Source organism: Maylandia zebra, linkage group LG15, assembly GCF_041146795.1.
Source record: "Maylandia zebra isolate NMK-2024a linkage group LG15, Mzebra_GT3a, whole genome shotgun sequence".
Taxonomy (NCBI): Eukaryota; Metazoa; Chordata; class Actinopteri; order Cichliformes; family Cichlidae; genus Maylandia; species Maylandia zebra.
Genome location: NC_135181.1, coordinates 25,471,332 through 25,499,199, shown reverse-complemented (window position 1 = coordinate 25,499,199; position 27,868 = coordinate 25,471,332). Strand labels below are relative to the sequence as shown.

The 27,868-nt window shown below is 43.2% G+C and overlaps 2 protein-coding genes across 5 annotated transcripts; one reads left to right on the top strand and one right to left on the bottom strand.

Moving 5' to 3' along the window:
• Nucleotides 1-317: 317 nt before the first annotated feature.
• Nucleotides 318-13,182, bottom strand: bub1 (BUB1 mitotic checkpoint serine/threonine kinase). The gene is made up of 24 exons (XM_076874195.1): nt 12,970-13,182; nt 12,757-12,816; nt 12,127-12,268; nt 11,821-12,017; nt 10,259-10,299; nt 10,070-10,146; nt 9,948-9,982; nt 9,201-9,385; nt 9,017-9,108; nt 8,426-8,790; nt 7,934-7,974; nt 7,738-7,857; nt 7,431-7,541; nt 7,199-7,256; nt 6,416-6,500; nt 6,135-6,312; nt 5,953-6,016; nt 5,082-5,869; nt 4,869-4,969; nt 4,542-4,703; nt 3,781-3,938; nt 3,454-3,631; nt 2,509-2,615; nt 318-2,411 (listed from the first exon to the last, which is right to left on the bottom strand). Exons 1-24 carry the CDS (start codon nt 12,990-12,992, stop codon nt 2,213-2,215), a joined length of 3,567 nt encoding a protein of 1,188 aa, XP_076730310.1. The 5' UTR covers nt 12,993-13,182; the 3' UTR covers nt 318-2,212.
• Nucleotides 13,183-13,747: 565 nt separating this feature from the next.
• LOC101484536 (heterogeneous nuclear ribonucleoprotein Q) lies at nt 13,748-25,278 on the top strand. Of its 4 annotated transcripts, XR_191434.6 has the most exons (12): nt 13,748-13,905; nt 14,508-14,667; nt 15,698-15,816; nt 15,929-16,150; nt 17,609-17,785; nt 18,173-18,308; nt 18,433-18,638; nt 19,809-19,958; nt 20,035-20,156; nt 20,249-20,787; nt 22,325-22,409; nt 22,547-25,278. XR_191434.6 is itself a non-coding variant. In XM_004561075.6 (11 exons), exons 1-11 carry the CDS (start codon nt 13,903-13,905, stop codon nt 22,351-22,353), a joined length of 1,860 nt encoding a protein of 619 aa, XP_004561132.2. In that variant the 5' UTR covers nt 13,748-13,902; the 3' UTR covers nt 22,354-25,278. The 4 variants fall into 4 exon arrangements, 3 of the variants coding, with proteins under 3 accessions (XP_004561132.2, XP_004561131.2, XP_004561130.1); XM_004561075.6 differs by having other exon boundaries at nt 22,328-25,278; XM_004561074.6 differs by having other exon boundaries at nt 22,325-25,278.
• Nucleotides 25,279-27,868: the final 2,590 nt, after the last annotated feature.

Genomic DNA, 27,868 nt, shown 5'->3' with positions numbered 1-27,868 from the left:
TCCTAAGTAGTTCTGATTTTGAACTGTTGTGTCCTGTTTTAATTCCGGATCAGTTCTGGGTCTGGTTGATTTGGGGTTTAGTCCTCGTGTCGTGATGCAGCCCTGATTTTGTTCTGCCTTGCTGCTTAATTAAAAAACTAGTTTAAGGTGTCCTGCATATGTGATATATATTTTTCCCTATATGAAGTCATTCTTTTTTGAACAAAACTCAAAACACTTCACTTCAACAAATCTTTCAGTCATTTCTAAACATGAAACACACACGCTGGGTAAGTTTTGGGTTTTTTTTGTTGAAGTTGAGACTTTAAAAAAGAGAAAAAAGTTGTTTTAAAATTTATTTTAAAAGATGAAATCATGATGTCTCTATAAATAAACATGCAGGTGGTGAACTGGGGGTGTGATTAAAAAGCCATTTAAAGTAAAATGCATAGTTTGAGATTATACAGTACACATTAGTCTCTTTAAAGTCTTCATTATCTGATGATAATCCGAGCTGAAATCACCAGATTCTAAAAAGCTGGGACGCTGTGAAAAATATCCATAAAAACAGAATGTAAAGATTTGTAACTATTCATCATAAAAAGGCAGCGACAGGTCTAAACGGGGCAGCAACAGTAACAGGACTGGACAGAAAAACAAAAAAAGACTTTAAATATGGAATCATCTACAGTAAACACACTCCTGATCAAAAGTCTAAGACCACTTGAAAAATGGCAAAAAAAATCATATTTTGCATGGTTGGATCTTAACAAGTTCCAAGTACAGCTTCAACATGCAGCAAGAAGAAATGGGAGTGAGACAAAACATTTAATGAGCATGCAATTTACTGAAAACAAAGCTTAAACTGAAACAGGCTGTTTTACAGCTGATAAATTTAGGAACACACCTCCAAAAAAAGAGTAATGAGTAGCTCCACCGTTATTGTTGATCACTTTAAAAATTCATTGCGGCATGCTTGATGCATGAGGTGAGTGGGAATATTTTTCCAAGTGGTGAAGATGGCCACACGAGGGGCATCTACTGTCTGGAACTGTTGTCCATTTTTGTAAACTTCCCCAAAGGTTCTCAATTCAGTTATTACTGAATCACCAATATCATCATCACCATCCTTTAGTTATGCTGCCAGACTCAGGCTGCTGCAAGACTTCCCATGATGCACTGGGAATTTTATACGTCACCACTCCCTTTCATTAACTTGATTTCTCTCTTCTCAGGTTTGTTTCGTTCTCATCTCTGCTCCTATCAGAAGATTGCTGCTTGTCTGTGATCCTGGTTCTGTCTCGTTCTGCTAAAAGGGAGTTTTTTCCTTCCCACTGTTGCTGATAGGGGATCATCTGATCAGAAAAGCCCCCTTATCTTTCATTTAAATGTAAAAATATAGACAAAAAATGAAGCTTTATATATGAAATCCATTTTCGTTCAACATAACTTTGACACAATTCTCCTTCTCAGTGAGGCATGCTTGTTATTATTATTAAAATTATTATTACACCTGCGTCAATGACAGAAAGATAAAAATAAACGCCGTTTAACAGAACATGAAACATTACAACTTGTGTACAGTGAACATAAAACACTCACAGGTACAAATATCTTTACATGTGACTGATAATCCAGAAATAAACCCATGAACTACGACCATCTTTCCACTAAAATCACACAAAAACATTTTGATGTTTAATGTTTCTCATCATAAGATGAATGAAAGAAGCTGAATTCAATGCTGTTTTTAAAATTTAGAATAAAAGCAGGTCAACATTTATGCTTTATCAGTTTATGTTTGTCTCCTGCCATCTTAATCCCTGTTTTCAGGCTGGGACATTTACCAAAGTCCCTGCCTCACTTACTTCCTGAGATTGTCAGTGAGACAACAACATCAAATTTTTATATGTTTTGATTTGTCCGGTTGTTTTAATGAGAGAAGAAAAAGGTCAAAAACAAAACACTGAAAAACGTGTTACAGTGAAGCTTCAAACAGACTATCGTTTGTTTTTCAAGGGAAAAAAAAACAAAATAAAATTGTTTCACAAAATGGGAACAAATTCAATTTAAAAAGTGACCTAAGAGAAATATACATTTATGCATTTGTACGAGCTGAAATGCTTCACTCCTCCCGCGATGCGTTCACAGTCCGATGTGTCAAAGAGTGTGCGCTTAAACGAGTGCAAACGGAGGATAAACAGCAGCCTTTTTTCAGAGCGAGGCATATCCGTTATCTCCGCACCGTCTTGCGGTTCTCCAGCAGCAGCACCACCAGCCGGCTCTTAAGCGTGGGTAGTTTGTTGCCATAGTTCTCCTGCAGAACCGTGTTCATCCGGCAGCAGAGGCTCCGCAGGCTCGGCAGCGAGCCGGAGTCTGGAATGTTCAGCAGCGTGTGAAACAAGTCCAGCCACAGGTCGCTGTGAGGGTTTCTGGGGGGGGGGGGGGGGGGGTGTTTACCATCAGCACACATATGCACAAAAAACGAGGTCAAATAAAGACAAATGGGAGCTTCCTTTGAGCACTCACCTTCTAAACACGCCGTTCGTCTTCCACACGCCTCCTTCGTTGGTCACCTGCATGTACGTCCCAAACAGCATGCAGTACACGGTCCCCGCAATGCCAAAGTAGTCGGTCTGAAACCCAAACAACAGTCAGACCTTCAGAATAAAACTCGTTTTCCATCTTTAAAAGGAGTCTTCAACAAAATCTCCAGATGTTTCTTTCTATAAAACATGTGGGGCTCCAGATGTCGTGGTTCACACATCGGGTGACATGCAAAAGCTCTCTGTTTGAGAACAGAAGGCGACAAGCCTTTTGGCTTTGTGTCAGGAAATGATCGGCTATATGAAGGCACAGCTGAAAATAGCCTCCTATTAACCATCAAAAACAGTCATCAGGTCATGAAATGTGTTCATGACACTTCCCGGTGTTCCTCTGAGTGTCTGAGGGACGCCTGAGAGTGATGATCAGCTGAACCCTATAATCCCCTTTAAATCGAGAGAACTCGGCTCATACAAGATCTACAAGAGCTACAAGATCATTTCCCATAACATCATGCTCTTTTCATTCAGCCAGCTGACTGAGTGACCTGCAGAGATGAAACTCATCATACAAAGACACAGGCTACCATCACAAACTATCAGCTGTGCAAATCTAAATATGAATTATCGCGAGGAAAATGAGACCAGCAAGACCTTTTTAATGAACCTGGAAACTTGATAAGCTGAGTTTTGGACTTTCCATTAGATTAACAACACTACAAAGTTTCCCGTACACAACTCCAGGGACAGAAACAACAAACACTGGGCGCTAACCCACAGAGACATTACTCTTAGCTCTCAAACACATACAGAGTATGAGAGAAGCTGCAGCTCAGGAAAAACCGCACTACTGTCCAATGCTGCTGAAACGTGGCAGTGTTCGACCCTCCCTGTGTATGTTAATGCCTCTTCTTGTCCTTGCTGTGCTCACCTGGTAGTTCCACGGTTTTCCACTCAGCATCTCTGTGCACTGGAAGCCCGACGTCAGGCACTTGGCAGTGAATGCAGTGCCTGCTGGGAAGAGCTCCATGTCGATGCTCTGCCCGAGGTCGACAAGGACCAGGCCGTGGTCCGTGCTCTCTGAATCAAAACGCTTGTTCTCCAAGAACCTGAAGGACACGAGTGATGACGAGGCGTTTCAACAGAGCCTGAAACTGAAGTGTCGCGAGGGGAGGACCGGGCCTGCCCGCCTCACCTCTGACACTTTTAAGCTGCAAATACGAGCAGCACAGAGATAAAAACAGCGTGTGATTGGTACCTCTCTCCCAGCAGGAAGTTGTCAGGTTTGATGTCGGCGTGGATGATGTGGATCCTGTGCAGCAGCTCCACCATGTGGAGGATGCAGACGGTGAAGTACATGACGAGGGGCTGAGGCATCACTTTGTCACTGAGGGTTCTGTACATGTTCACAGCGTTCTGCAGGTGGAGCAACAGCATTACAGTGAAACAGAGAAGCTTTAAACCGACCGAATAGTCTCTGCAGACTCCACAACAATGGTTTAAACCCTCATAACAACTTATGGGGGGAAACTGTTTTTATTATTAAGGCTTGTATTTGTAAAATTTGATACCAAATAGGCTGCTTGGCTTCAATTCCACTAATTAGAGCCCCTGAACTGGACGTCTGGACTGTGTACTGTTTTAGCCTTTTTGGAGCATTTTTAATGACATCATCTGACGAATAACAAGGCTGCTGTGAGGTTACCGTGCCAACAGACCGACCCACATGTCCAAGCTCAGCTGTGGCAAGCAAAACTCTAGTATTTAAAGTTTCTCTTCCTTCATACTGATTAACAGTCTTTGTCATCCATGTTATGGATTCATTATGTGCTCAACTTATTGTTTAATTCACTGAAAAGTGACCACTAGAAAATTCTGTAACAAAAGTCAAGTTACGTAAACACAGATCAAATCCGAAATTATGGCGCAAAAACTAAGAAACCAACAAATTACTGGATTTTAAAAACATATATACAAAAGTAAATTCATATCCATAAATCCACACTGACGGTAACTGACCAGTAGGGTGCCGTAGCTGTGAAGCTCACCGAGCAGCACGCTCCCGTTATGGAAGAGGTGAGCTGAGTGCATACTGCTGTAGAGGTGACGGACGTCGGGCCTCAGCCGAGCGTCGAGCTGGGTGTTGATGTAAAACTCCCAGGGGTTGGCCGGCTTCTGAACCTGCAGCGAGGACACATGTGAATCCTGCGGTCATGTCCAAATGTCTCTGAGAACACGGTTCATTTCTGAGATGATTCAATAAGATTTGTTTCACCACTACATTAAAAAAAAAGGAGCTGAGTAACACAGAGACAGGGACGCGGCACTCTTCATCCGCAGCCTCACCTTTAAAACGGTCTTCTCTAAGGTCACGGGGTTCGTGGCCTGGTAAACTGTCGCAAAGGCTCCCTCTCCAAGAACGCAGTCCACTCTGAGGGACTCCTTTCCTGTCACGACACAAACATTCATCGTTTCAATCAACACAGCGTACAGTTTTTCTCTGCAGCTGGATCAAAGCCAGACTTCCACACCTAACGGAGCAGGCGCTGCAGATCTTACCCATGCTGATGGTCATTTTTGGAGTGATGTTCGGTATGTTGCACTGCCAGGTGGTGCAGCGCGGATGTGTGGCGAGAGGCGGGCTGAGTCCAGACAGCAGGCTGGAGATCAGTTCGGTGTCCCAGGGATCCGACATCAGCTGGACTGCCCCCGTCTGGGCTTTCTGCGGCGTGTCACTGTTCATTGAGATGTCAGCGCTCAGCCTCAGCCCCCTCTCTGGACTCATGGGTTCATCCTCCCTGCTGATTGATGTCGGGCTCATGGGCACGTCAGCACAGAGCTGTGGGTGCCCTGGACTCATGGGGAAGTCCAGATTCTTGGGCTGATGGGGACTCAGGAAGGCATCCAGGTCTGGCTCGGCCATGGCCTCTGGGCTCCTGATGGCTAGCCAGTCTGGTTTGAGAGCACCCTCGGGGCTCATGGGAACGTCACAGACCTGATTCTGGGCTTGCTGGGGGCTGCTGGGGGTCTCTAGGTCCTCCATGATCTGAAAAGGTTCGCTCATGGGTCTGCCTGAGATGAAGGAGGCCTGTTTGGGTGGCTGCTCGGGGCTTGCATACACCTCCCAGCCGGGCCCCGCTGTCCTAGAGGAGTCGGCAGGACAGAGCGTCTGGTCCCTGAAGGAGAGCACGCCGGGAGGAGGAGGCTGCACCATGGTGAGTGAGGACGCAGTAAGGCAGTGCTGGGCCGCTGCAAACTCCTCTCCCACGATGGTGCCCTGCCTGGCAGAGGAGGGCACCGTCTGGCCGACGGTGCTTTCGTCGGTCGGACTCTGCTCCAGGATGGGGCTAACAGAGGAGAGGACACATCTGTGACATCTGCACTGATAACAGTGACACGAATGGGCAGTGGATACCTGAAGACTGATTACCTCAGCTTTTTGGTCTGACGCCTCAGGTAAGCTTCTTCATCAGCTTCCCCCTCACATTTATTCTCTGTGGGGCAGAAACATTTATTATTTAGGGAAACTTTAGATTACTTTCAGCTTGTTGTTAAAATGAGACAGGTGCGGAGGCTGCGGGAGGAATAAGCCGCAGGTTTGGCTCCTCTTACCTCGGTCCTCGAGGAAGTCGCTGCTGATAAAGGTTTTGCAAGTGAATGGCGTGGAGACGAACTGAGCCAGCATGGCGAAGTCTGTGGTGCTGTTGGGACAGGCGGCGAGCGAGTTGAGCGAGTTGTAGCGAGCTCCCCACATGGTGCTCTCATCTGGGATCAGATCTGAAGGAGTCTCCTGATGAGGATAAGAAAAACACGAGGATGTGAACCTGAAACAAACACACCAAACACTCGTCCAGAAATCTGGAATTTAGCTTAACATGAGTAAATTCACTCACGTTGGGTTTGTCTGCCTTTGACACCGGGATTTCAGCCAGAGCTCTGACTCCTTTAGGCTTCTCGGCATCAGCAGGAGCAGCGGCACTAAACAGCACAGAGACAAAAATAACAGGAACACTTGGCTGTCATGAAGACGCACTTCATTTTATCCTCAAGGTTTCACAGCAGCACAAACATTAAGATGAACTGATCTACAAAAAACATACGACAGAATGAAATGTGTGCCGTTCTGCACCTTGACCCCAGCAGCTGAAAGAGTCCACGACAAACAGGAATTATTTAAAAACGGGGGTTTGTGGGTTTTTCCTCATAAAATAAATGAAAAATATGTCTGTGTTTGTTTTAGCAGCCTTTAGCAAACACCATTTCCCAGAAGCCTTGAGTGTTTGTGAACTAGGTCTTTCCTAGTAATGACATTTAAATCTCAGTGTGAGTTCAGTGAGACCTGAAGCTGGAGATCACATCAACATCTGAGTGGAAATCAAAAGTTAAATCCTCCTGAAAGCTCTTTTATTGCATTCACTACACAAGCTAACAGAGTAAACAACTGTTAAAAAAAAGTCTATAAATTACCACCTTTATTATTCATATTCAAAATTAAAAGCACTAAAGTGTCCCCGAGTCTTCTCAGGCTGAAGCACAAAATTCTCTTATCCTGGATAAGCAGAAGAAGATGGATGGATACAGGACATCCAGCACAGACAGAATATCACACAGGTTACATGGGAGTGTAACATCACAGCTGGGGTTTAGGGTGTCCACAGTGTGGGGGCCATATTTACCTGCCGTTTTCTTTGTTGTCGTCATCCTGAAAGATGGTGAATGAGGAGGCTCCTCCTGCTAATCATCAGAGACAGAATAATTAGGTTATCTGGAGCGAGACCAAGAATCAGTCTCAGAGGTTCAGGCCTGAGTTTGCTTTGACTCAAACAGGAGGAACATTAATTTTAAGCACTGGTGACCGGATCCAGTTAGATTCTGTTATTATCCCGACTGTGTTCAGAGCCTATTTACCGCCTATCCAGAATCCGGCTTCAGACTCCTTCTCGGCAGCGTGGAGGACTGATGTGCTGCTGAACGGTTCCTCGAGTAAGGTCGGAGCCTGGAACATGTCCATGATCACGCCTGAGTCGACAAAAAGAAGAAAAGAACTCAGTGAAGGAGTTTTTACCACAGCCGCCAAAGCCTGAGCAGCAGTGAAGAGCAGTTTGATTAAAGGACAGAGACATAACATGAAAGTAACTCTTTGAATCCAAAAACATTAAATTTGATATAAAAACACCTCTGACGTGACAGCAAAGAGACAAACTGTCGTGCTCACCCAGCGCCTCTCGTGTGTTGACAGTAGGTGATGGCAGCACCCGCGACGGCGTGGCCTGAACGAAGCCGAGCGAGTTATTAGGAGTGACGTGAGACAGGTTAGCTGTGGCTCCCTGCGACACTGAGAGGGACAGAGAGGGCTGTGACTACATCTACCAGAGACACGCAACAGCTCGACAAAATAAAAGCACACTTACCATCAAGCTTGTCCTCAGGCTCTGCAGGCAGACCCACATCCCTGAGAGAAAGACAAGATCAGTAACGCATCTAAAATCATTTCAATCAGCCATCGAAATCATCATCATGTGTGCAGGAGAATTTCTAATAAAATCGGAATACAATTCATACACTAACTGACTAAAGAGAAAGCTGCTTATTACTCCATTACTTATTGTCACAAACTTTATGGCACAGGCATCATGTAGTGATGAGCCCATCAGCAGGGCTTGAACTTTAACAGAAATCAGACTGTCCAATAATAAAACGATGAGGGACAGAAAAATAAAAATAAACTTGTGTGGGAAACACGGGGGGGGGGGGTTGTTTCCTAAAAAACGTCTCTGTAGCTGTTCTTACATCTCGCATTTTCATGATATTAAATATTAGGTTCAATGTTTTCCTTGCACAACCAGAAACCTATGCTCCACAGAGTATCAGAAGCAGTGTCGAGGGAGTTAGAAGGTACCCACGTTGCATTGTTCTCTGGGGGTGGGAGCCTGTCTGTGCTCTCAAAGCTCACAGGCTGATGAAGTGGCGTATGTGGGACCGCTGAGGCCCAGGGGAGCGGCTCCCGATCTGCAGACTTCTGCAAACCCATGTCCCGCTCAGCTGGGACAGAGGGATGATGGGATGCCACCGAACTTAGCGTGTCAATGTTCTGCTGGTGAGGAGGTTCGGGAATGCTGGCGGCGGCCTCTTGGATGAAGGTCGGCTCGGTGTTTAATCTCAAACCAAGAGAGCGCCGGCTGCTCAGACGGTTTGAGGGCGGAGGTTGCTTGAAGGAGGGTTGGGTAAGACTCGGGTTTACATCGGCAGCAGTTTCTGCTGCAGGCGGCTGAAATAAAGAAGAAGAAAAGCCTCTCAGACTGACGCAGTGAACCCGATGTGCTTATCACTCACTGTTTTCATTCTTGGATGCTGCTAGAGCAACTTTGCATGATTCGCAGCTCAGACTAATCCTTATTTGTCTATTTTTGCTGGCACTTTGGCTTTGAGCCTGAAGCTTAGGGCTCTGATGCACATTCAGCACAGCCTATTGCATCAGGATGCTTTTGTCTTACCTTTTGAGATGAAGTCTGTCTGATTTCAAGATCGCAGAAAACTTTCTCCATCAACCATTTATTCCTCTCCTCAAACTCGCTCGGTGTCAGCGCTGACATGAAAACAATAAAAAGGACATTTACTAGAAATCCAGACAAGTGTTCGCAGCACGGATTTATTTTAGCTGCAGAATTAAAAACTCACTGAAGTCTGTCTTGTCTTTCTCCTCCTGCTCACGGAGCTTGCGGAAGTAATTCTGAGCTCGGGCCTCTTCGAAGCATAGCTCAGATTCGTCGCAGACGAGATCTTCTACCGTGTACTCGGACACGGTCTGAATGCCAGAGCCCTGACTGGTGGGAATTGTCCCGGAAGTCTCAGAGCGAGAGACTCTGTGAGCGACAGAAGAAATCAGGTGACATCATGCTGTTAAGATCCTCGAAACTGTGCGAGTGTAGATGAATGTAAAGTGAAGCTCTTCTGCTTTTATTCTCTGTCACAGAAAGCCCATCCCAGTACACGAATTTTTACATTAACTGGAAGAAATTCCACATGAATCAATCCCTGTGAGCCCAAAGCCATCATCAGGCAAAGCTACTCTAGGAGCAACAGCTGACATTTGCCACATTATGAATTTCTAAGATGCTTATTCCACCTTTGATGAGATAAAGGAAGACAGATTTAAAAAACAGAAGATCTTTTTCCAAAAAATTCCAAATAAAACAAACAAACCCTCCTAAGACACTTTTATTTACTGTTCCTGTGGTTAATGTAAATCTAATTTGCTTCCAGAAACACAGTTAAAGGGTGACTTAAACTCTTTCCCCCCCCTATTTCTGTCTTTGAGCCTCTTCCTTTTTCATCTCATGGCTGTAACATGTTGTGTTGGTACGAGCGCACTCTGCTGACATCAGAAACAGGAACCCCAAAAACTGAGTTCAGTGTTTCACTCACATGTCGATGAATTTGGAGGGACAGTCCACAGACATCTGTGACAGAGGACGCACAGTGTGAATGGAAAAAGCAGAAAATGGCATTCATGCACAATTAGGATGAAAAACCAGAGATAAACACACCTTGTTCTGAGTGACAGGCTCTCTGTGGGGCACCTGATTGGTTAAATTGGAGTTCTGCAAAGGGTTTCGACTTCCTCCTTCATAAAATAGACATATAAAAATAGTCAGACAGTAGAGCAACAATAAAAATTTCTAAAGAAAGAAATCCAACATTATATAATAAAGGAACTTTTAAATAAACCATCTTACCGGACACTGCCGTCTCACTTCTGGTTCTGGTCTGAAACTGCCTGCAGATCAGAGTTTCTGTTAGCCCACAGTATATAACATGCAGCACAGTAACATACCGCTGTCACTGCATGTGTAGAGTGACTACACACAGCCAGATATCATTCACATTAGAAGGCCAGATTAATATCCAGGCTTCAGTTGTTAACACAGACTTTAAATTCTTTCACTTCTTAATTGCACCATCCCTAAAAGATTACAGCAATATTAGAGTTTCCATACCCCAGATTAAGTGAACGTCCTGCCCAGACGAGAGTGACGTAAATGCCATCATCAGAGGGTGAACGCGAGGCTCAGAGCAGATGCTCACACTTTATTACTGCTGGGGCTTTCCATCACGCTTCCTTTAGACCAGGAGTCTCAAACTTAAATGAGCTGTGGGCCACTGCTGGCACGGTCACCTCATGCAGGGCTCTAGACCAGGGGTGGGCAACTCCAGGTCTCGAGAGTCAGTGTCCCTGCAGGTTTTAGATGTGTCCTTGAACCAACACAGCTGATTTAAATGGCTAAATTAGCTCCTCAACATGTCTTTAAGTTCTCCAGAGGCCTGGTAACGAACTAATCATGTGATTCAGGTGTGTTGACCCAAGGTGAGATCTAAAACCTGCAGGACACTGGACCTCGAGGCCTGGAGTTGCCCACCCCTGCTCTAGACTAACTTTTTGCCGTGGTTGCACTGGTGTGCCTAACTTTTTTTCTTAGGTGCACCAGCACAAAAGTTAGGTACACCCAAACTTTTCAACCGGCTAGTCGCACCGTGTGTGACACAAGAATTTTTTTTAGTTGCACCACTGAGAAATTAGGGCCCCGGAACGTCTTGCTCAGACCAGAGTGATGTAAATGACGTCATCAGAGAGTGAACACGAGGCTCAGAGCGGATGTTCACACTTTATTACTGCCAGGACTTTCACGCTGCTTTCATGCTTCTTTTAGACCAGGGGTCTCAAACTTGGGACTTGGGACCAAACTTGTGTTTGACAGCTGCCTATGTCTGCGTACAAGTGTAATTCTGATCTTAGTCATACAAACTGAAGAGACTATATCCAAATACCAAGACCACACCAGTGGTGATGCCTGACAGATGAACATCGGCAAATCTCATGTCCTGCAGAGCTGATGGCAGATGTTCAGCGTTCTAGAATTCAGCGCTTTCAAGAGCACTGTAAACTCAAACAAATACTACAGTATCTGATGTCTGCAGGTTCCTCAACTTTTTTAGTAGTTACACTGAAAACAAACCACCGGCCACCATGATGATAGCTGCCCACTAGTGAGACCACATATGCGTGTGTCGTTTTAATACTTTTAATACAGTAACAGGCTGGAGGTTGGTTTAACAACAGCTACACCACAACACAGAGGTTAAACCACTTCCACACATTTCAACTGGCATAATTTCTCTACAAAACACTCTGAAAGGTATCTACATAGGCCAGACTCCCACCGACACTGGCACAGACAGCTTTGTATTTAACCGTCTGAGGTTACCATGAGAAACTTCGTCTCACTCTTCAAATGCTTACTTGTATTCATGGAGAACAGTGCTGGCTGGATGAGCTTGGTTCTCCAGCGCTTTCTGGTATACTGCATCAGCCTGTTCATGCAGTCCTCTCTGTTCAAAGTGCTGAGCCCAGGCCACATACAGGCCAGCTGTCCTGGTGCCGACGCCCCTACTGAAGACCTGACTGTACAGGGAAACAGGGTCCACGTAATAACTTGCCTGTAAGACACAGTGAGGCAAGAAAAGAGCTCGAGTAAGACTTTATCCAACTTAAAAAGATACAAACTATGGAGACAACTTAAAAATACAATGTTTTAATCAGACTTACACATTTGATGCAGTAGTTCACATATCTGATGTCATTCGCGTATTGCTCGACATTCAAAAATCTCTGGATGAGACGCTCAAACACCAGCAACATCCCTCTGCCACCATCTGTAGGTAGCCTCTGCTCCAGGTACTCCACAAACCTAAAGAAGCACCCAGAGAAACTTGCCTTCAGTACTTCTCATTTTGTGTGCATCTTTTTGTATTAAATCATCAAAAAATGATTCACAATATTTTTAAGACAGACTATTATTGTATTTTATTAAGATATTACGCAGTTATTTATCTTTGAGGCTGGTTGGTTTGCTGTTTTGTGTGCTCTGAGACAAGCAAACATTTGTGATACATATATTCAGCCTTAATATCCAAAAGTGTTATTAAATAACCTAAAGCTGGAAATAGACGGTAAAGAACAGGAAGTGTGACTTTGAAAAGTAAATCCAGGTCTACTTCCGACGTCAACACTCAAAAATGAAATAAGCGGACGATCATTTGTTATGTACCTCCTGTGTTAAGGCTGTCTCTTACACTCTTACAGGTTTCAATATGATTTCAATGGCTGCAGGACTAATAACTTTTCCTAAATTACTATAAAACATTACACATCAATGAAAACAGTCGAAATTCTCACTTGATCCAGGCGTCCAGTGGGTCGTCACCTGTGTATGAGGTCAAACTGTTTTCAAAACGCCTGAAGGGTAGAAGTATGAGTAATTAAAACATGTCTGACAGCTACGTTGTTTATGAATTAGTTATAAAAGATCCATACATTCATGTTAGCACTGAAGCTAACCCCTTCAATTGAGCTAACAGCGGCTAACGTCCATGTTCCATCGTGACTTACTGTAAATACGAGGCGATATCCATTTCGCTTTAAGTTAAAAAAAAAAGTTCTCCCAAGAAAACCGATAGTAAACTTTTTTGTAGCACTTAATTCCTCTGGTTTGATTGTTTGCTATCTAAAAAATTCGCATATTTAGACTTGTTGTTGTCCTCCGAGCCGCTAACGTTCCCCTTACATTTCAAATTTCGCGCTAAGCCAATAGCGTTTCAGAGGGCGTGGGAAATCCACGCCCATAACACGTGACGCACAGGCGTAAAAAAAATTAAACAAAAGGTATTAAAAACTAAAAAAGATCACACAAAGTGCCGTCTATATTGCCCTTTCTGTGAGATTCAGTTTATTTTACTGAGAAAACAATGCTAAGTTTTACTATTGAAAATTTGAAATGGACGAACGCCATGATTTTAATTTACAGGTTCTCCAGTTGAAGGATCAAAGTAAATAAGACTTTACTTCGAAATAATCCGGAAGCACCTGGTGTCTATGTGCTTAAACATCTTCATAATAAAATTGCAAGAGAAAAAATAATCATCTGAAATTAATTAATTTACTCTAAAAGCAGTGTTACATTTACACGTACATTGTATAGAATATACATTTAAACAAGCAGTATATTTAAACTAAAATACAGACATCTCTTTGTTGTAAAATAAAATAAAATAAAATAAAATAAAATAAAATAAAATAAAATAAAGAATCACTGGTTCAACGCCACCGTTCGAAGCCCCAAAGTAGCCCATGAAAAGCAGTTTCAGAAGCCCCGTACACGCAGGGGGTGGGGTGGAGAAGCGGAGTTTGCGACGTTACGTAGCCGCCATTTTGTTTCACCGGGAGTAAAGAAGCCAGCCTGAGAGCCCCGGCGTGAAAATTTCCCCTCATTCGGACTACCTAAATTACGGCGGAGCTGCATCGTGCACCCAAATTCAGATTCGCATGGTACGTACGCTCTCGAGGCAACGAGAGGGGATGTTAAATTCGGCTATTAACCTGCAGCTTTCTGCACTCTAATGTTCGATGCATTGCACGACCGGGTGCTGTTAGCATAGCAGCTCGTTTTCATGGCTAGCCGGCATTTTGGAAAAATAACGGGCCTGTTTGCATATACTAATGGGAAAATAAATGTGCTCTACGTTATGAGTAATGGGCCAAACACACGGAATCACCACAAATTGCACGTGCTTGACCTTTGGATCTTGTTTAACTAATGCTAATCTCGTGCATTGTGCACTTCCATGCGTACCGCGCTCGGTGAGGCCTGTGATCTGTACGAGCCACAGATGTTAGCTCACAGACGCGTGGTGACTACATGGATGCCGCTTTTTCTGCTCACTGCTTAGCTGCTTGTTTGTGTGCTGTTTGGGCAAGTTTGTTTTTCCGCTGGCGTCTAACACGTGGTGTTAGTTTCGCAGCGTCTGCAGGACTTGCCTGTAAACCAAGTGGACGATGGCGCCAAACTGCACGCTTGATGTTGTTGTCCCACTTTAGTCCGGCGAGTGCGTTGCTGCTGGTGGTAAATGTTTGCTCACTTCTCTGCGCAGATGTCTGAAGACATGGCCACAGATCACGTTAACGGGAACGGGACGGAGGAGCCGATGGACACTACAGCCGAGGTGACCCACTCGGAACACTTCCAGGCTTTACTGGAGGCAGGTTTACCTCAGAATGTCGCTGAGAAGCTGGATGAACTTTATGTAGCAGGTAAGAGAACGCCCTGCCTCCGTTTTCAGCTCACAGTGTGTGCACAGATAAATCCACCCTCCAGCACACAGTGTGAAAGTCAGTAGTATCTGAAATTTGTGAATGAAATGTAGTACAGTACCTGGAGAGGTGATGCAAACATTACAAACACAGGAGTGGTGTGCTGGTCTAGCCTGCTTGAGATGACATGGGGTAGCCCATGAACCAAAGTTGAGTTTGACTGAGTTAAAATATTTGTCATGAACTCTTTGAAATCCTCTGCCACTTTCTCCTTTGTTGTTCAGGTATGTTTATTAGTGTTTAATTACCACTAAAACCTTCCTGCTCCTGAAGGAATGTCAGCACAAGTTAATGAAATTTGTAATTCAGAGCAATATTAACTCTTTTTCGTGTCTTTACTGGTTATTTTGTTAACCAGTAATAAAATAAAACGATGACAGTGAATTAAGCAACACTCTAAATGAACAACAGTGAACAGGGAGCTGATTCAAAGTAGTTAAACCAGTCGTATCAGCTGCTGACAGATGGCTGAGGGAGCATCAGATTGATCATTGTCACACTGAAGTATAGAAATCAGAGCAAATGAAATAACTCCTGTTACTACAAAGGCCTGGGTGAAGGTAGATGGAGGCCAGCTGGCAGGAACAAAAGAGCAGCTGTGTGTCCACGGCAGGTCAACAGGACTGTCTGAACCTCCAGCAGATGGTGACAAACACTGAAAGGAGACCTCAGGGCTTCTTCAGCCTCCTGAAACCTGGCAGTATGACAGGAAAACTTTTATGTCCATAATAATGAAACTGCTTCATACTTCATACTTCAGCTGTTTTACTTTGCTTCCTTTTGGATCACATTGATGATCCATCCTCAATCCTCTGTTGCACAACTGCACGAGTCCCACTGCCTCTGTGAACCTTCTCACCTGTGCTGAGTATTGATGAAGTTGATCGGGTTTCTAAAGTTGTATGGGGGTGTTTCTGGTGGGGTCATGTGCGTTTGCCAGTTATTTTGAGGTGTGTTTTGTGTCCGTCAGGCCTGGTAGCACACGGTGACCTCGATGAAAGAGCTATTGAGGCTTTGAAAGAATTCAACGAAGATGGAGCCCTGCAGGTGTTGGTGCAGTTCAAAGAGAGTGACCTGTCACACGTGCAGGTGAGTTTTAAATCATGCGAGACATGAAGGGAACGCTCGGCTGTTTATTTTTACCCCCTAACGGCAGCTAAATGTCCAGGTTTCTAATTTTCTGTTGTTTCTTATTCCCCAGAATAAAAGTGCCTTTCTCTGTGGGGTGATGAAGACTTACAGACAGAGAGAGAAACAAGGGACTAAAGTTTCAGACTCCATCAAAGGACCAGATGAGGCTAAAATCAAAGAACTCCTCGAGAGAACCAGCTACACACTCGATGTTACAACCGGCCAGAGGAAATACGGCGGACCCCCGCCAGAGTCCGTGTACTCGGGTTCTCAGCCCCCTGTCGGCACAGAGGTACTCCTCGTCAATTCATAGAAAATAGGGTCTTGTATTATTTCCTGAGATGTTACATTTTCACATCATGTCATTGGAGAATTTGGTTGTTTTGAAATTAGGAAGCTGTAAACAAAAGGCAGGCACAGACAGAGGTGCTTTAAATGGTTAAACCCACGATCAGAGTGGCGTCAAGATTCACTTCATTAGCTTCTGTGAAGCAGGAATCACTGCTCTGCTGAACAGGCATAAACGTAGCTAAAGTAAACTTACTTATATTTAAGATTTTATAAACCACCACCAATGATTTTGACAATATTTGGTCTGAAATTTTATTCACAAAGGTTTTAAAACTGATACATCAACACTGAGTTTGATTTATAAAAAGTGTTGGGAAGAACATGAAGCAGAAGAAGAAGAGTTTCTTTTAACGAGGTGAAAATTATGCGAGGCTTCAGTTTCTTACTGCTGAGAAAAAAAGATGTATAAATTAAACTCTGAGGACCTAACGAGATGTACTTTGAGTTTTAGCTGCACTGGGATATATATTTGGTGTATTCAGATATGCTGACTTCGCTGTGACAGGTCTCGCAATGTGATGTGGGCTTTGGATCCGTAGATGTTTATGTGAATTGTTTGCGTGTCATTGGCCTCACGTGGACGGGGGGAACGAATGCACTGCTCAGTTTATCCTGTCATACAGTCACCTAATGGTGCAGAACAAGGAGCATTTCTTTGCTGGATTAAGTGGAGATTAGTAAAGTTTGGGCTGTCAGTTCTTCTATAGCATGAACAGTTTCAGCATTCTCTGTAGTTCCTGTGGTCCGATACTAGCACCGGTTAACTCATCTTAACAGATGAGGCGTTTGTGCAGAAGGCCCCTGACGGTCCAGCTCAGTTATTCCTGCCTAGTTTTTCCCTTCAGCTGTTTTTACGTGGGGTTCTCCACACAGTGTGGTCACCTTTACCTCCTCACATGTTCTCCTCCTCAATATCAGTATCTCACACGAGGTTTTTCTTCGCTTTTCATGAATTATGGTGCAGTAATATTTGTTTCGGCATTATCACAAGACTGAGCGTAGCCAGTTTTAAACTTCTTAAAGTGTGCAGCACAAGCTAACCCGACACTGTCTCAGTGTTTACCAATGTCAAAATGCAAGGATGCATAAGACTGCAAATATTTCTGTGCATATTTTATATCAATATAACTTTACTGAGCTTTTTAACATGCACGTGTTTAAAAAGGCGTAAAATGTGATTTTCCTGTTGGGCAGCGTTTATAGGAAAAAGCTGTACAGACATGAAGTGTTTTCAGTCCACTTCACTGAAGCAACTTTAAGAGTAACTCCTAATTAACATAAACTGCACTTTTGAAATGAAACCATTTTCAGCTGGTTAACTAATAAATATTCAATAAAACCAGTTGCTTGTGGGTGTTTATATTTAGAATATCCTTCTTTCTTTTTTGTCCTCTTGTAGATCTTTGTTGGGAAGATTCCCCGTGATCTGTACGAAGACGAGCTGGTTCCTCTGTTTGAGAAGGCCGGTCCGATCTGGGACCTTCGGCTAATGATGGATCCGCTGAGTAGCCTGAACAGGGGCTATGCCTTCATCACGTTCTGCAGTAAAGAGGGTGCCCAGGAGGCTGTAAAGCTGGTGAGTTTGTCAGGAGCACGCGGCTGAGCATGTCGCTTTTCTAGAAAGTGACGGCGTTCAGGAGACCTGTCACTTTGTAACGGAGGAAGCTGTAGCTCAGGAGGTGAAGGGGGTTATATTCTGATTGGAATGGGTTTTGCTGGTGGTTCGATCCCTGCTCCAGTCTGCATGCCAAATAGTCTTGGGCAAGATGCTAACCCCAGGTTGCTCATGAATCTGTGAATATTAGATATAAAGCACTTTCGCATGAAAACCATAGAGAAAAGTGCTGCATGAATGCGTGAATGAGGCGTGTTGTTCTGCTCTATGAGAATAGGTTACCTCAAAAACCTGTGTGCTGGAAAGGTTTTGAGTCTAATGAGAGTCCATCGGCTTTATTTTTTGCAGTGCAATAATCATGAGATTCGCCCTGGCAAGCACATCGGGGTGTGCATATCTGTTGCCAACAACCGGCTATTTGTTGGTTCAATTCCCAAGAGTAAAACAAAGGAGCAGATTGTTGAAGAGTTTTCCAAAGTCACAGGTAATGCTTTCTGACAGTTTTGTTTTTCTAAGAATGCCCTGCTGTCCTCGTTATTCTGCTCAGAAACACCCAGACTCTTAATATTGAACCACAGGCAATGTTTTTGTTTTCTTTCTTCACCCAGAGGGCCTGAGTGATGTCATACTCTACCATCAGCCCGACGACAAAAAGAAGAACCGAGGCTTCTGCTTCTTAGAGTATGAAGACCACAAAACGGCCGCTCAGGCCCGTCGCCGGCTAATGAGCGGCAAGGTGAAAGTTTGGGGCAACCTCGTGACCGTGGAGTGGGCAGACCCCATCGAAGACCCCGACCCAGAAGTCATGGCCAAGGTGAGCATTGGGAATCTGAAGTGTTCTTCAATCTTTAAGCCATAGGTGTCAAACTCTGGCCCGCGGGCCAAATTTGGCCCGCAGCCTAATTACATTTGGCCCGCGAAGCCATACCAAATGACTATTAGAGCTGGCCTACTGGTATTATACAGCTAACATAAATATAGTTTAGTATTAAGCTTTGCTTGTTCCATATTCAGTTTTTCAGCAAAACGTGTTTGAGTCCATAAGAAAAGATTCATTCTTATATCTGGAGCAATAAATATATTTCAATAAATATTAATGTTAGCCCACGACTTTGTTCCAGATTTGAATTTTGGCCCACTGTGTATTTGAGTTTGACACCCCTGCTTTAAGCCAACCACCCATGAACTTAATCCCACCTCTCACTTTAAGGTCTGAAAGGCTTTTGTCCAATTAGTGATTAAAAGCTCCATTAAATAACCAGTAACTAAAAATAACCTAAAGCTGTGGGATTTAAAGATTACAAGTTATTCCCCCCCCCCCCCCCCTTTTTTTTTTTTTTTTTTTAAAATGCTGAACTCGTTTCTATTGAAACGACAGCAGAGCCAGAGTTAAAGCTGTTAATGAAGAAGGAAAATGTTAAGATCAGATCTCAATCTTTGGCTCCTTTTGATGATCGGATGTCAAATTCTTGCATTTGTAGCTGACTCTCCAAAGCAAACCATGTCTGTGTTGCTGATTCCAGTAGGAGGCCCTGCACTGGCAGCAAAACATCAGTGCTTATGCCCTTTGTGCTGTCTTTGTTTTTTGTTTTTAAACACGAGATAACAAGCTAGATGACACACATCAGCATTATAATGAACTGTTGTATTTTTAAATGTGACGGTGGGTTCATAAAAACTGAATCTTGCCCTTTTTTCCCCTCTTAATTCAGTGATGCAGAAAGTGCCGTTAAACAAGCAATACCACTGAAATCACAAATCTTTGCCATTTCTCTGTATAATTTTAAGGCAGGTTATATAAATAATAATAAAATATTAACATTTAACTACATTCGTGTTGTTGAACATAAATCTGTTTGTTCATATTGTGACCCTTTGTCTTCTTTAAATCAATCAAATTTTCCAAAATATGTGATTTTACTGCCTGCTGATAAATGTGCAGGAGGAGATGAGCTGATTAAATCTGAGCTTTACTTTGTTGCAGGTGAAGGTTTTATTTGTGAGAAATCTCGCTAATGGCGTCACGGAGGAACTCCTGGAGACGTCCTTCAGTGAGTTTGGAAAGCTGGAGCGAGTGAAGAAGCTCAAAGACTACGCCTTCATTCACTTTGAGGAGCGGGACGGTGCGGTGAAGGTATGTGTTACCCTGATGGTTGGCGCTGGATTAGAAACGAGGTGCAGAGACGTTAAGTCTTGTATTCTGTGTCCAGGCACTGGAGGAAATGAACGGGAAGGAGTTGGAGGGAGAGCCAATCGAGATAGTGTTCGCCAAGCCGCCCGATCAGAAAAGGAAGGAGCGCAAAGCCCAGAGGCAAGCGGCTAAAACGCAAATGTAAGAAATGTCTTCTCGAAGCATTCTGAGCAATCAAACCTTTGTTTTTGTCAGACCTGTCTTTCTAACCCGTGCCGTCTTACTCTCATCAGGTACGATGACTATTACTACTACCCTCCCCCTCCCCACATGCCCCCTCCCAGCAGAAATCGGGGTCGAGGAGGGAACAGAGGCGGCTACGCCTACCCTCCTGACTACTACGGTTACGAGGACTACTACGATTACTACGGCTATGACTATCACAACTACCGCGGTGGCTACGATGACCCCTACTATGGGTACGATGACTTCCAGGCCCCAAGCCGGGGGCGGGGCGGGAGCAGGGGCGCACGGGGCGGATCCTCCCCGGCCAGAGGACGTGGCGGCTCGGGGGCACCCAGAGGGAGAGCAAACTTCTCGCAGCGCGGCGGGCCAGGACCAGGTCGTGGCGGGCGCGGCGCAAGAGGAGGCGTGCAGCTGAGAGGGCGAGGAGGGGTACGTGGTGCACGGGGTGGCCGCGGTGGAAATGTAGGAGGAAAGCGCAAAGCTGATGGGTACAACCAGCCAGATTCCAAGCGTCGCCAGACCAATAATCAGAACTGGGGCTCTCAACCCATTGCTCAGCAACCGCTCCAAGGTGGTGATCATTCTGGTAACTATTCCGGTTACAAATCTGACAACCAGGAATTTTATCAGGATTCTTTTGGGCAGCAGTGGAAGTAAACCCCGTAGTGCTTTGATAACAAAACCCGTGTTTGTTTTTGTCTTTTTATTTAGAGACTTGATCTGATTGGCCCTCAATCCCATACGGTTGCCTGCATTTTTTTTCTTTTTGTTTTCCTCAAAATTGGTGACATCTGGCAAGATCTCCTTTTTGTACATATTTTAATAATCCGCTTGGACTCGTCTTAGTCACACTCCCACCTGTTTCTGGCGAACTGGTTTTCTCTCTTCCTTTTGGGGTTTTTATTTTTTATTTTTTTAAAACGACGAAAAGAGAAAAAATACAATGGGCGTTTAAAAGATTTTCCATAACGGAATTTGAAAAAATTTTTAGATGCAAATGTGCTCGAGCTGTCTATTTGGCTATAGCTTTATGTCTGTTTTTAGAAATTCTGGTTACCATGTTTTAAGTAGCTAACGGCAACAAAGCATATGTCTCCTAAACATGTATTTAAATCCAATGAATACGATTTGTATTGTCAAAAAGTAATGCGTGTCTTGTTATTGAAAAGAAGAAAAAAAGGACCATCGTAGTCCTATGGTTTTTCTTTTTTTGGCTTTACATTTTGGCTTGTATTCTTTGCTGTTTGTCTGCTTTAATAAACATACACGCACTCGTGTACAAAACTTCAAATTGTGTTGCAAATTCATGTTTCGGCAAATTCTCTCTTCAAATTACCTTCAAATTTAAGGCTCCTTGTGGAAGAAAATGGACCAAAGGTTTGCCAAATGTTTGGCCACGTGCTACAGTGTCACCTTGCATGCCATCAAATTCAAATCACCTTCTGATAGTCGGCATCTCTCAAGTGCTCTGTATGTGTAGTGACATACTCCATCCTTATGAGTTTCTCTCATGTCCAAAGAACATTGTTTCACAAATTGGTGTCCGAAATTCACTCTCAGCAGCGTCAGGGTTAAGCCCCGCCCCCTACAAGTCTCTTAGTCCTTGTTATCAGCTTTGGTTGGGGGTTTTTTTGGGAGGGGGGGCATAAAAGCACAATTTGATTTGTTTCAAAGTGAAGCTTTTCCTTGTCCCAGAAGGATCTACTTAGCTGTTGAAGGCCTGGATACTAATCTTGCATGTTTTACTCTGGAGGTCTGATAATTGTGCTCTTGTGCATGACCTGCTTCTAGGTGTTTTGTTTTTATTTTACTCCCCTTTTGCTTTTACTGATAATGATGGCTGCTCTTACCCCCCCCCCCCCCCCCCCTCACCTACCCCCTTACCTTGCTCCCCCTCCTCCCTCCCTCTGTCTGTCTTGAGCCGCGTCTCACCTACTGCACCTCGGTTTTACGTTTAATAACCGGCCCGGCTGACTCTGCTCGCCGTCTTCTCTTTAAGGCATTGCCATGTGCATGTTAACGTCTGAGCTTGTGCGTGTGAGCTCCAGAAACTGTAAATGTGTGTAGATGTGATGCGATCCTGTTTTCAGTTCTCTAATTGCTTCCTTTTGTTACCTGACTAGCAGGAAAAAGGGGGCGAGGCTGGTCCTGATGTGTTGCTATGAGGACTGACGGCGACGCACGCTGCGGGCTTCGGTGGATGAAATGGTAAGGTCAGCTGACTCAATGGTCCAATGGTTGTCCAGCCTTTTATTTTATTTATTTTTTGATTTTTTTGATTTTCAATGTAAAGGAAGGTTTTTTTCATTTTGTTTTTGATCATCTTCGAACTGCCATGTTTGAAGATGATCAGAAGAGTAAACCCCACCTCCTCCAACCCTAAGGCAGCCATGTGAGATGTACTGAGGTCACGGTGGACATCCTTCTGGAAAAGGCTTTGCACTTTTTTAAATTGAGGCTTGGAGTGGTGCAGTGGGACTTGTTGTTTCTGAGTTTTTGGACTGAGACGTGTGAGGTGCCGACACCTGGGTCTCGCAGGAAAACTGGTTCACGAGCTACCTCGGTTTCACGGAAACGCCTCAGATCATCTACTTAAGGAAACTGAGACAGGGCTCGAGCCTCTCCGGCCTTGCAGCAGAGCACTTGATTTAATTGAGGCTCTCGCTGAGACCTGGCACCGGCCGGTCCTGTGGGAGCGAGCCTGAACATGCCTTTTTTTGCTGTCTTTGTACATGAACTGAGTGACAATGAAGTTAACGGACAGATTGTTTTGTCTTTTATTTGTAAGGCTTGAAAACCACAGCCCTCCTCTTCTTCATGTCTTCCACAGCCTGACCCAACAGCTGTCTTAACTACAGATTTAGGATGTCATGTGACATCCTGCCATGTCTAAGAGGGTCTGGAAGAAAATGGGTTACATGTTTTGCATTGTATGTATGCCTCTGTAGACTATCATGCCATGTATGTATGTGCTTATGAGAAATTTACCTGTGGTGTTGACTCATGACTTCTCACTGGTGCGAGTGTAAAGGAGAAATTTACTGCTGGCTGCTCAGTATTTGGAAGGGTGGGAGTTTAAGGCTTGTTTTGGTTGAGAAGATGACCAACCAAAGAGCCTAAAAGTAGTTTTAACACTTAGTTTTATACTCCTGCGATTTAAAACTGGTTAAAAAGAGTAAAAATATAGTCAGACATGTTAGAATGAGAGTAAAACATTTTAACATCTGTCTGTTCTTTCAGCGTTAAACGTTGAAGGGAAATGCAGACCTTGATCTGTGGTTTTATTTGAATCAAAAGGAGATAATTAATTTTCTTCAGAAAACAAAATTTAAAACAAGTTTTTATGCTCAGTGTCAGATAAAAGCTTTTTCTTTGTTTATTTATTTTTTTAACCCTGACAGATAGGGCTGTGCGATATGACAAATCTCATATCCCGATAGAAGACATTTATCGTCCTGACAACGATATAAATCACAAACATGTCATATTTTCTGTAAATTCTGACTCTCGTCCAACTCGACTTGCATGAAGTTTTTCCAGCTAGGCGTCCTTTACCCTGATTCGAGTGTTTTAACCGATGCATGAAACTATACATTTTTAGACATAAGTTGTAACGGCCACCATTTTCTTTCGAAGTTTGAGTCTAAGGTTTATTTTTAGCACCTGACGGCTTTTTTTTTTTTTTTTTTTTCTTCTCATCCGTAAACTCTCTGCATACTCTTTGACATGATTCAGTTTATTTTGAAAAGTCTCAACAGGATCTTGAGCTTTATTGTGAAAGGTTTACGTGGAAAACAAACAAGCGGACAGCGGAGCCACGCCATGGTGTTACCGTCGTTGTTGCTAACGACAACACGTAAAAACAGACGCTTGTCCGTCAGTAGTGTGGTTATATTAAATATGAGAAAGAGAGAACTTTAAGAAATTAATATAGCCACTACAGTGACCATCAAAACGATGAAAAAATATTGCTGTAAACACTTTATTTTAGGACACTACGAAACAAACGATAGCGTAATAGGAAACGATAGACGTTTTTATATCATCTTATGATATATATCGTTATATCGAACAGCCGTAAAAGGCCACTGCAGTTTTGTCGTCAAGCCACTCGAACAAGGCTACTTACAGGGTTGGCCATCGTTTAAAAACATTTTAAAATGGGTTCTGCAGGAATACTCGTAACTTGTTTTCCGCTTGATGTTTCTGTTAAAATACTATATTTGGAAAATATTTAGTAAAAGGGGTGATGCCTCCCCCCCTTCATCTTTTGTAGAAACACCCATAAGTCAGTGTTTTTAAAAACACTTGTCTCTAAACACGCACTCGTTCTTTAGAGCTGAAATTTTAATTATGTTGCATCTGCTCTCGTGAGAGAAATGATCTCTGAGCATGAAAGTTGAAATGTATGCCGCTATGACATCGATAAACGCCAGTTTGACCATTTTGAATAATTTCAGAACTTTTAATAATGACAATATAATGAATGAATAATTAAATTATTTTGTTTAGAAACTTGTTTGGAGGTAAATGGTTTGGTCGCTAGGTTTTGGTGGTGTTACCCCCACCATGACGCTTTCATCTTTGTTCTACCTCGCAGAGAGATCAATCACTCTGATCGATTAGTAGAAAGAAAAGAATGATCTGTTACACGTCCCTTTAAAGTAGAGGAATTCTGGGAGATCGGCGGCTCCAGAGTCACTGCATTGTAGCCTTTGGAAGGACAATGTGAGGTTGGATTTCTCCTTTAAGCTCCTTTCAGTGCATTTTTGTGTCTCTGCCTTGTGTTGTGACCTTTGACCTTTGACATGAGCCCAGAGGCTTGGTCTCATGTTGAGCTTTGTCCCATCTCTGAGGGCCGTGCTGCTGCTGCCGCCGCCGCCACCTCCTCTATGGGGAAAAATAGAGCCACATTAGTGTTTGTTTCCATGTTAGACCAGACTTGATTTTATGGGTCAACAATGTGTTTTTGTTTGTTTTTGCTAACGAGTGTGTTTGCAGTTTGCAGATGAATTGTTTTATACTGTACAGCGAGGTGACGTAAACCTATTTTTCTAATAAAGCCATGGACTTTGAACTCGGCTCTGTCTTCTTCTATTTTGAATTTTGCCAGTGCATAATCACATTTCAGAGAGCCTAGAAATATATTGGTGATGTTTAACATTTATTAAATGCCTTAGCTCAACCCAAGCTCAAAAGAAAGAGCAGGGGTAGGCAACCTTTCTGATGAGTGCCATCTAAAATTTCCTCAGAAGTCAGTGTGCCATATGATTGCATTAGCAATAAATTTACTTATGCTCTATATCAATAGTTACACACTATATAGAACCACTTTATACAATTATATTTGTGCGCAGATGTTGGCAGCTATCAGCGACTAGTTTTCAGCTATTTTGAAACAAAAAAGACTTTTTATCCATAACAGCAAATGAACTGTACAACAGAAAATGCAAATGCTATTTATGGTCTCCTCACAACAATGATAAGAAAAAACTGGGCCAATATGGCATGTTTGTTAATACAGAGATACACATGTTAATGTGATCTCTGGTCTCCCACTCAGAGACACAGGTCCCCGAGTGTCCAGCGTTCAGACGGCTACCTGAGGACTCGTGTGAGAGAAAATCTGCTCACACAGATATGTAGAGCCAAATACTGTCAATAAGGCATTTGCAATGTTCTGAAGACAGTTAAACTTATTTTTAGCCAATTACAACCTGAATCTGATAGTTGGGGTTGTTAGCTAAGATACCGTCATTAAGAAGCAGCACAACTGTTTCTATGCGAGCTAATTTGCGATGTGCACCGCTGGCCCGACCATTTATTTTTTTTAATGCACCTTCTCAGATTATTTCACTGCGTGTCGTGCCCAGAGTTGGACTGGGACAAAAAATCGGCCTGAGCATTTTGACGAGACAGACCCACCAGGTATTAAAGCCATAAAGCCTTTGAATGAAAACAAACACTGTTGTGACAGTGATGTACAGTCTTGTTGGTATATGTATGATTTCTATACATTTTATGTCAGATAAAAACTTTGGTTGTAAGATTCATCTAATAAAAGCTAGACATTTTAAATGAGAATAAGAAAGAAATGTACTTCTTTGTGCCCCCCTTTCCCTGTTAACACCCTAACTGGCCCCCTGGCAACACTTTGCTAGACCCGCCCCTGCACAGTTACCAGCTGTCGGCTACATAAAAAAGGATCCTGGTGTTATTTGTCTCTCAGAAACAGTTCATAACTTCCCTTCAACTCATTCATGTCACCTAAGGTAAACCTGTTTCTCCATCACCTGTTCAGCTCCGATGATTCAGTAAGGACATCTCCTGGTTTCATCCTCATGTTTCTTTCTCACCACATATACAAACCGATATCATGACCAGCAGCTTTACAGCTGTGGCTCCAGCAAACATCAGCTGATACTAGAAATGAATATTAAATAAATTCTAACAACAGCTGATCAAGCTTAAACGTGCTGCTGTTGTTTAGCGCAACATCCGCTGGTTTCCTCCTTCTGGTGCAAAGTGGGCGATAAATAAACAAGAGAGAAAAGCCGATCAGCTGATCATTGATCAGTTTCATGATTGAAGTAGTAACAGGAGAGGGAGGGGGAGAGAATGAGAGAAGAGGCAGCTGTGCAGCATAAAGACGCAGAAAAACCCCAGCTTTGTGTCTTTTTCCATTCTAGTTTAAGTATATTTTCTCTGAATGTGGGACGATTCTGTATTTTACTGGACGGTTGGCTGTCCTTACAAAACGCTTAAAACACACACAAACGTGATGACAGTATTTAGAACAAAGCATGGCTTATATATATTATCATAACTCTGGATTTTACTGGCCTGTAGTTAAAATTTAAAAACTTTGAAGTCCGAATTTTCAATGTGGGCTGAAATAGAAACTCAGCGTGGCTGCAGCTTGTTGCTATGTCAGCTTACATCAGTCATGTGATTTGGAGGTGCAGCGTGTCCGTGGACCACAGAGGGTTAATAACACTCACCTTCCTTCCATTTCCAGAGTGTAACATCCACCCACCTGTGTAAAAAGCGAAATTCCCATGGTGTGGTTCAGAATGTGCTCTGGCACAATCATAAGCATCGCTTGCTACTGAAAACAAGAAAAAAGCCGGTGTTGTGCCAAAAACTGATTTTCGGTATTTGCCAAAAACTGATTGCTCGTATTTAAACTGCTATAAGTAACTTGTTGGGCTATACTATGTGAAACATATGTCAATTGCATCCCTTATGGATGACATAAAGTCATCTTGAGCCACAAACAACATTCGTGTAACAAGGTAGAAGGCGCAATCAGTTTTTGGCAGTGACTTTTATATAACCTTTATTTATGCAGTTAAAAAAATCTCATTAACATTAAAATGTCTTTTGTAAGAGTAAGTTGGCCAAGAGCACAGCAGAAATGGCAGCAAATATTACAATAGTTCTGTAAAAATATTTTAAGTGGTTATAATGTAAGTACAATAACACAGTTGTAAAGATACTTGAAAAATGGATAATTTTTTAATTCTCTATATAACCCCTTTGTAAACCCTGTTCACCGAAGTCTATTTACGAATATACGTAAAGATATCACACACAAAAAATACACAGAAACATTGGAAATCAGTTTTTGGCAGACAATCACTTTTTGGCACAACACCCGATCCTGC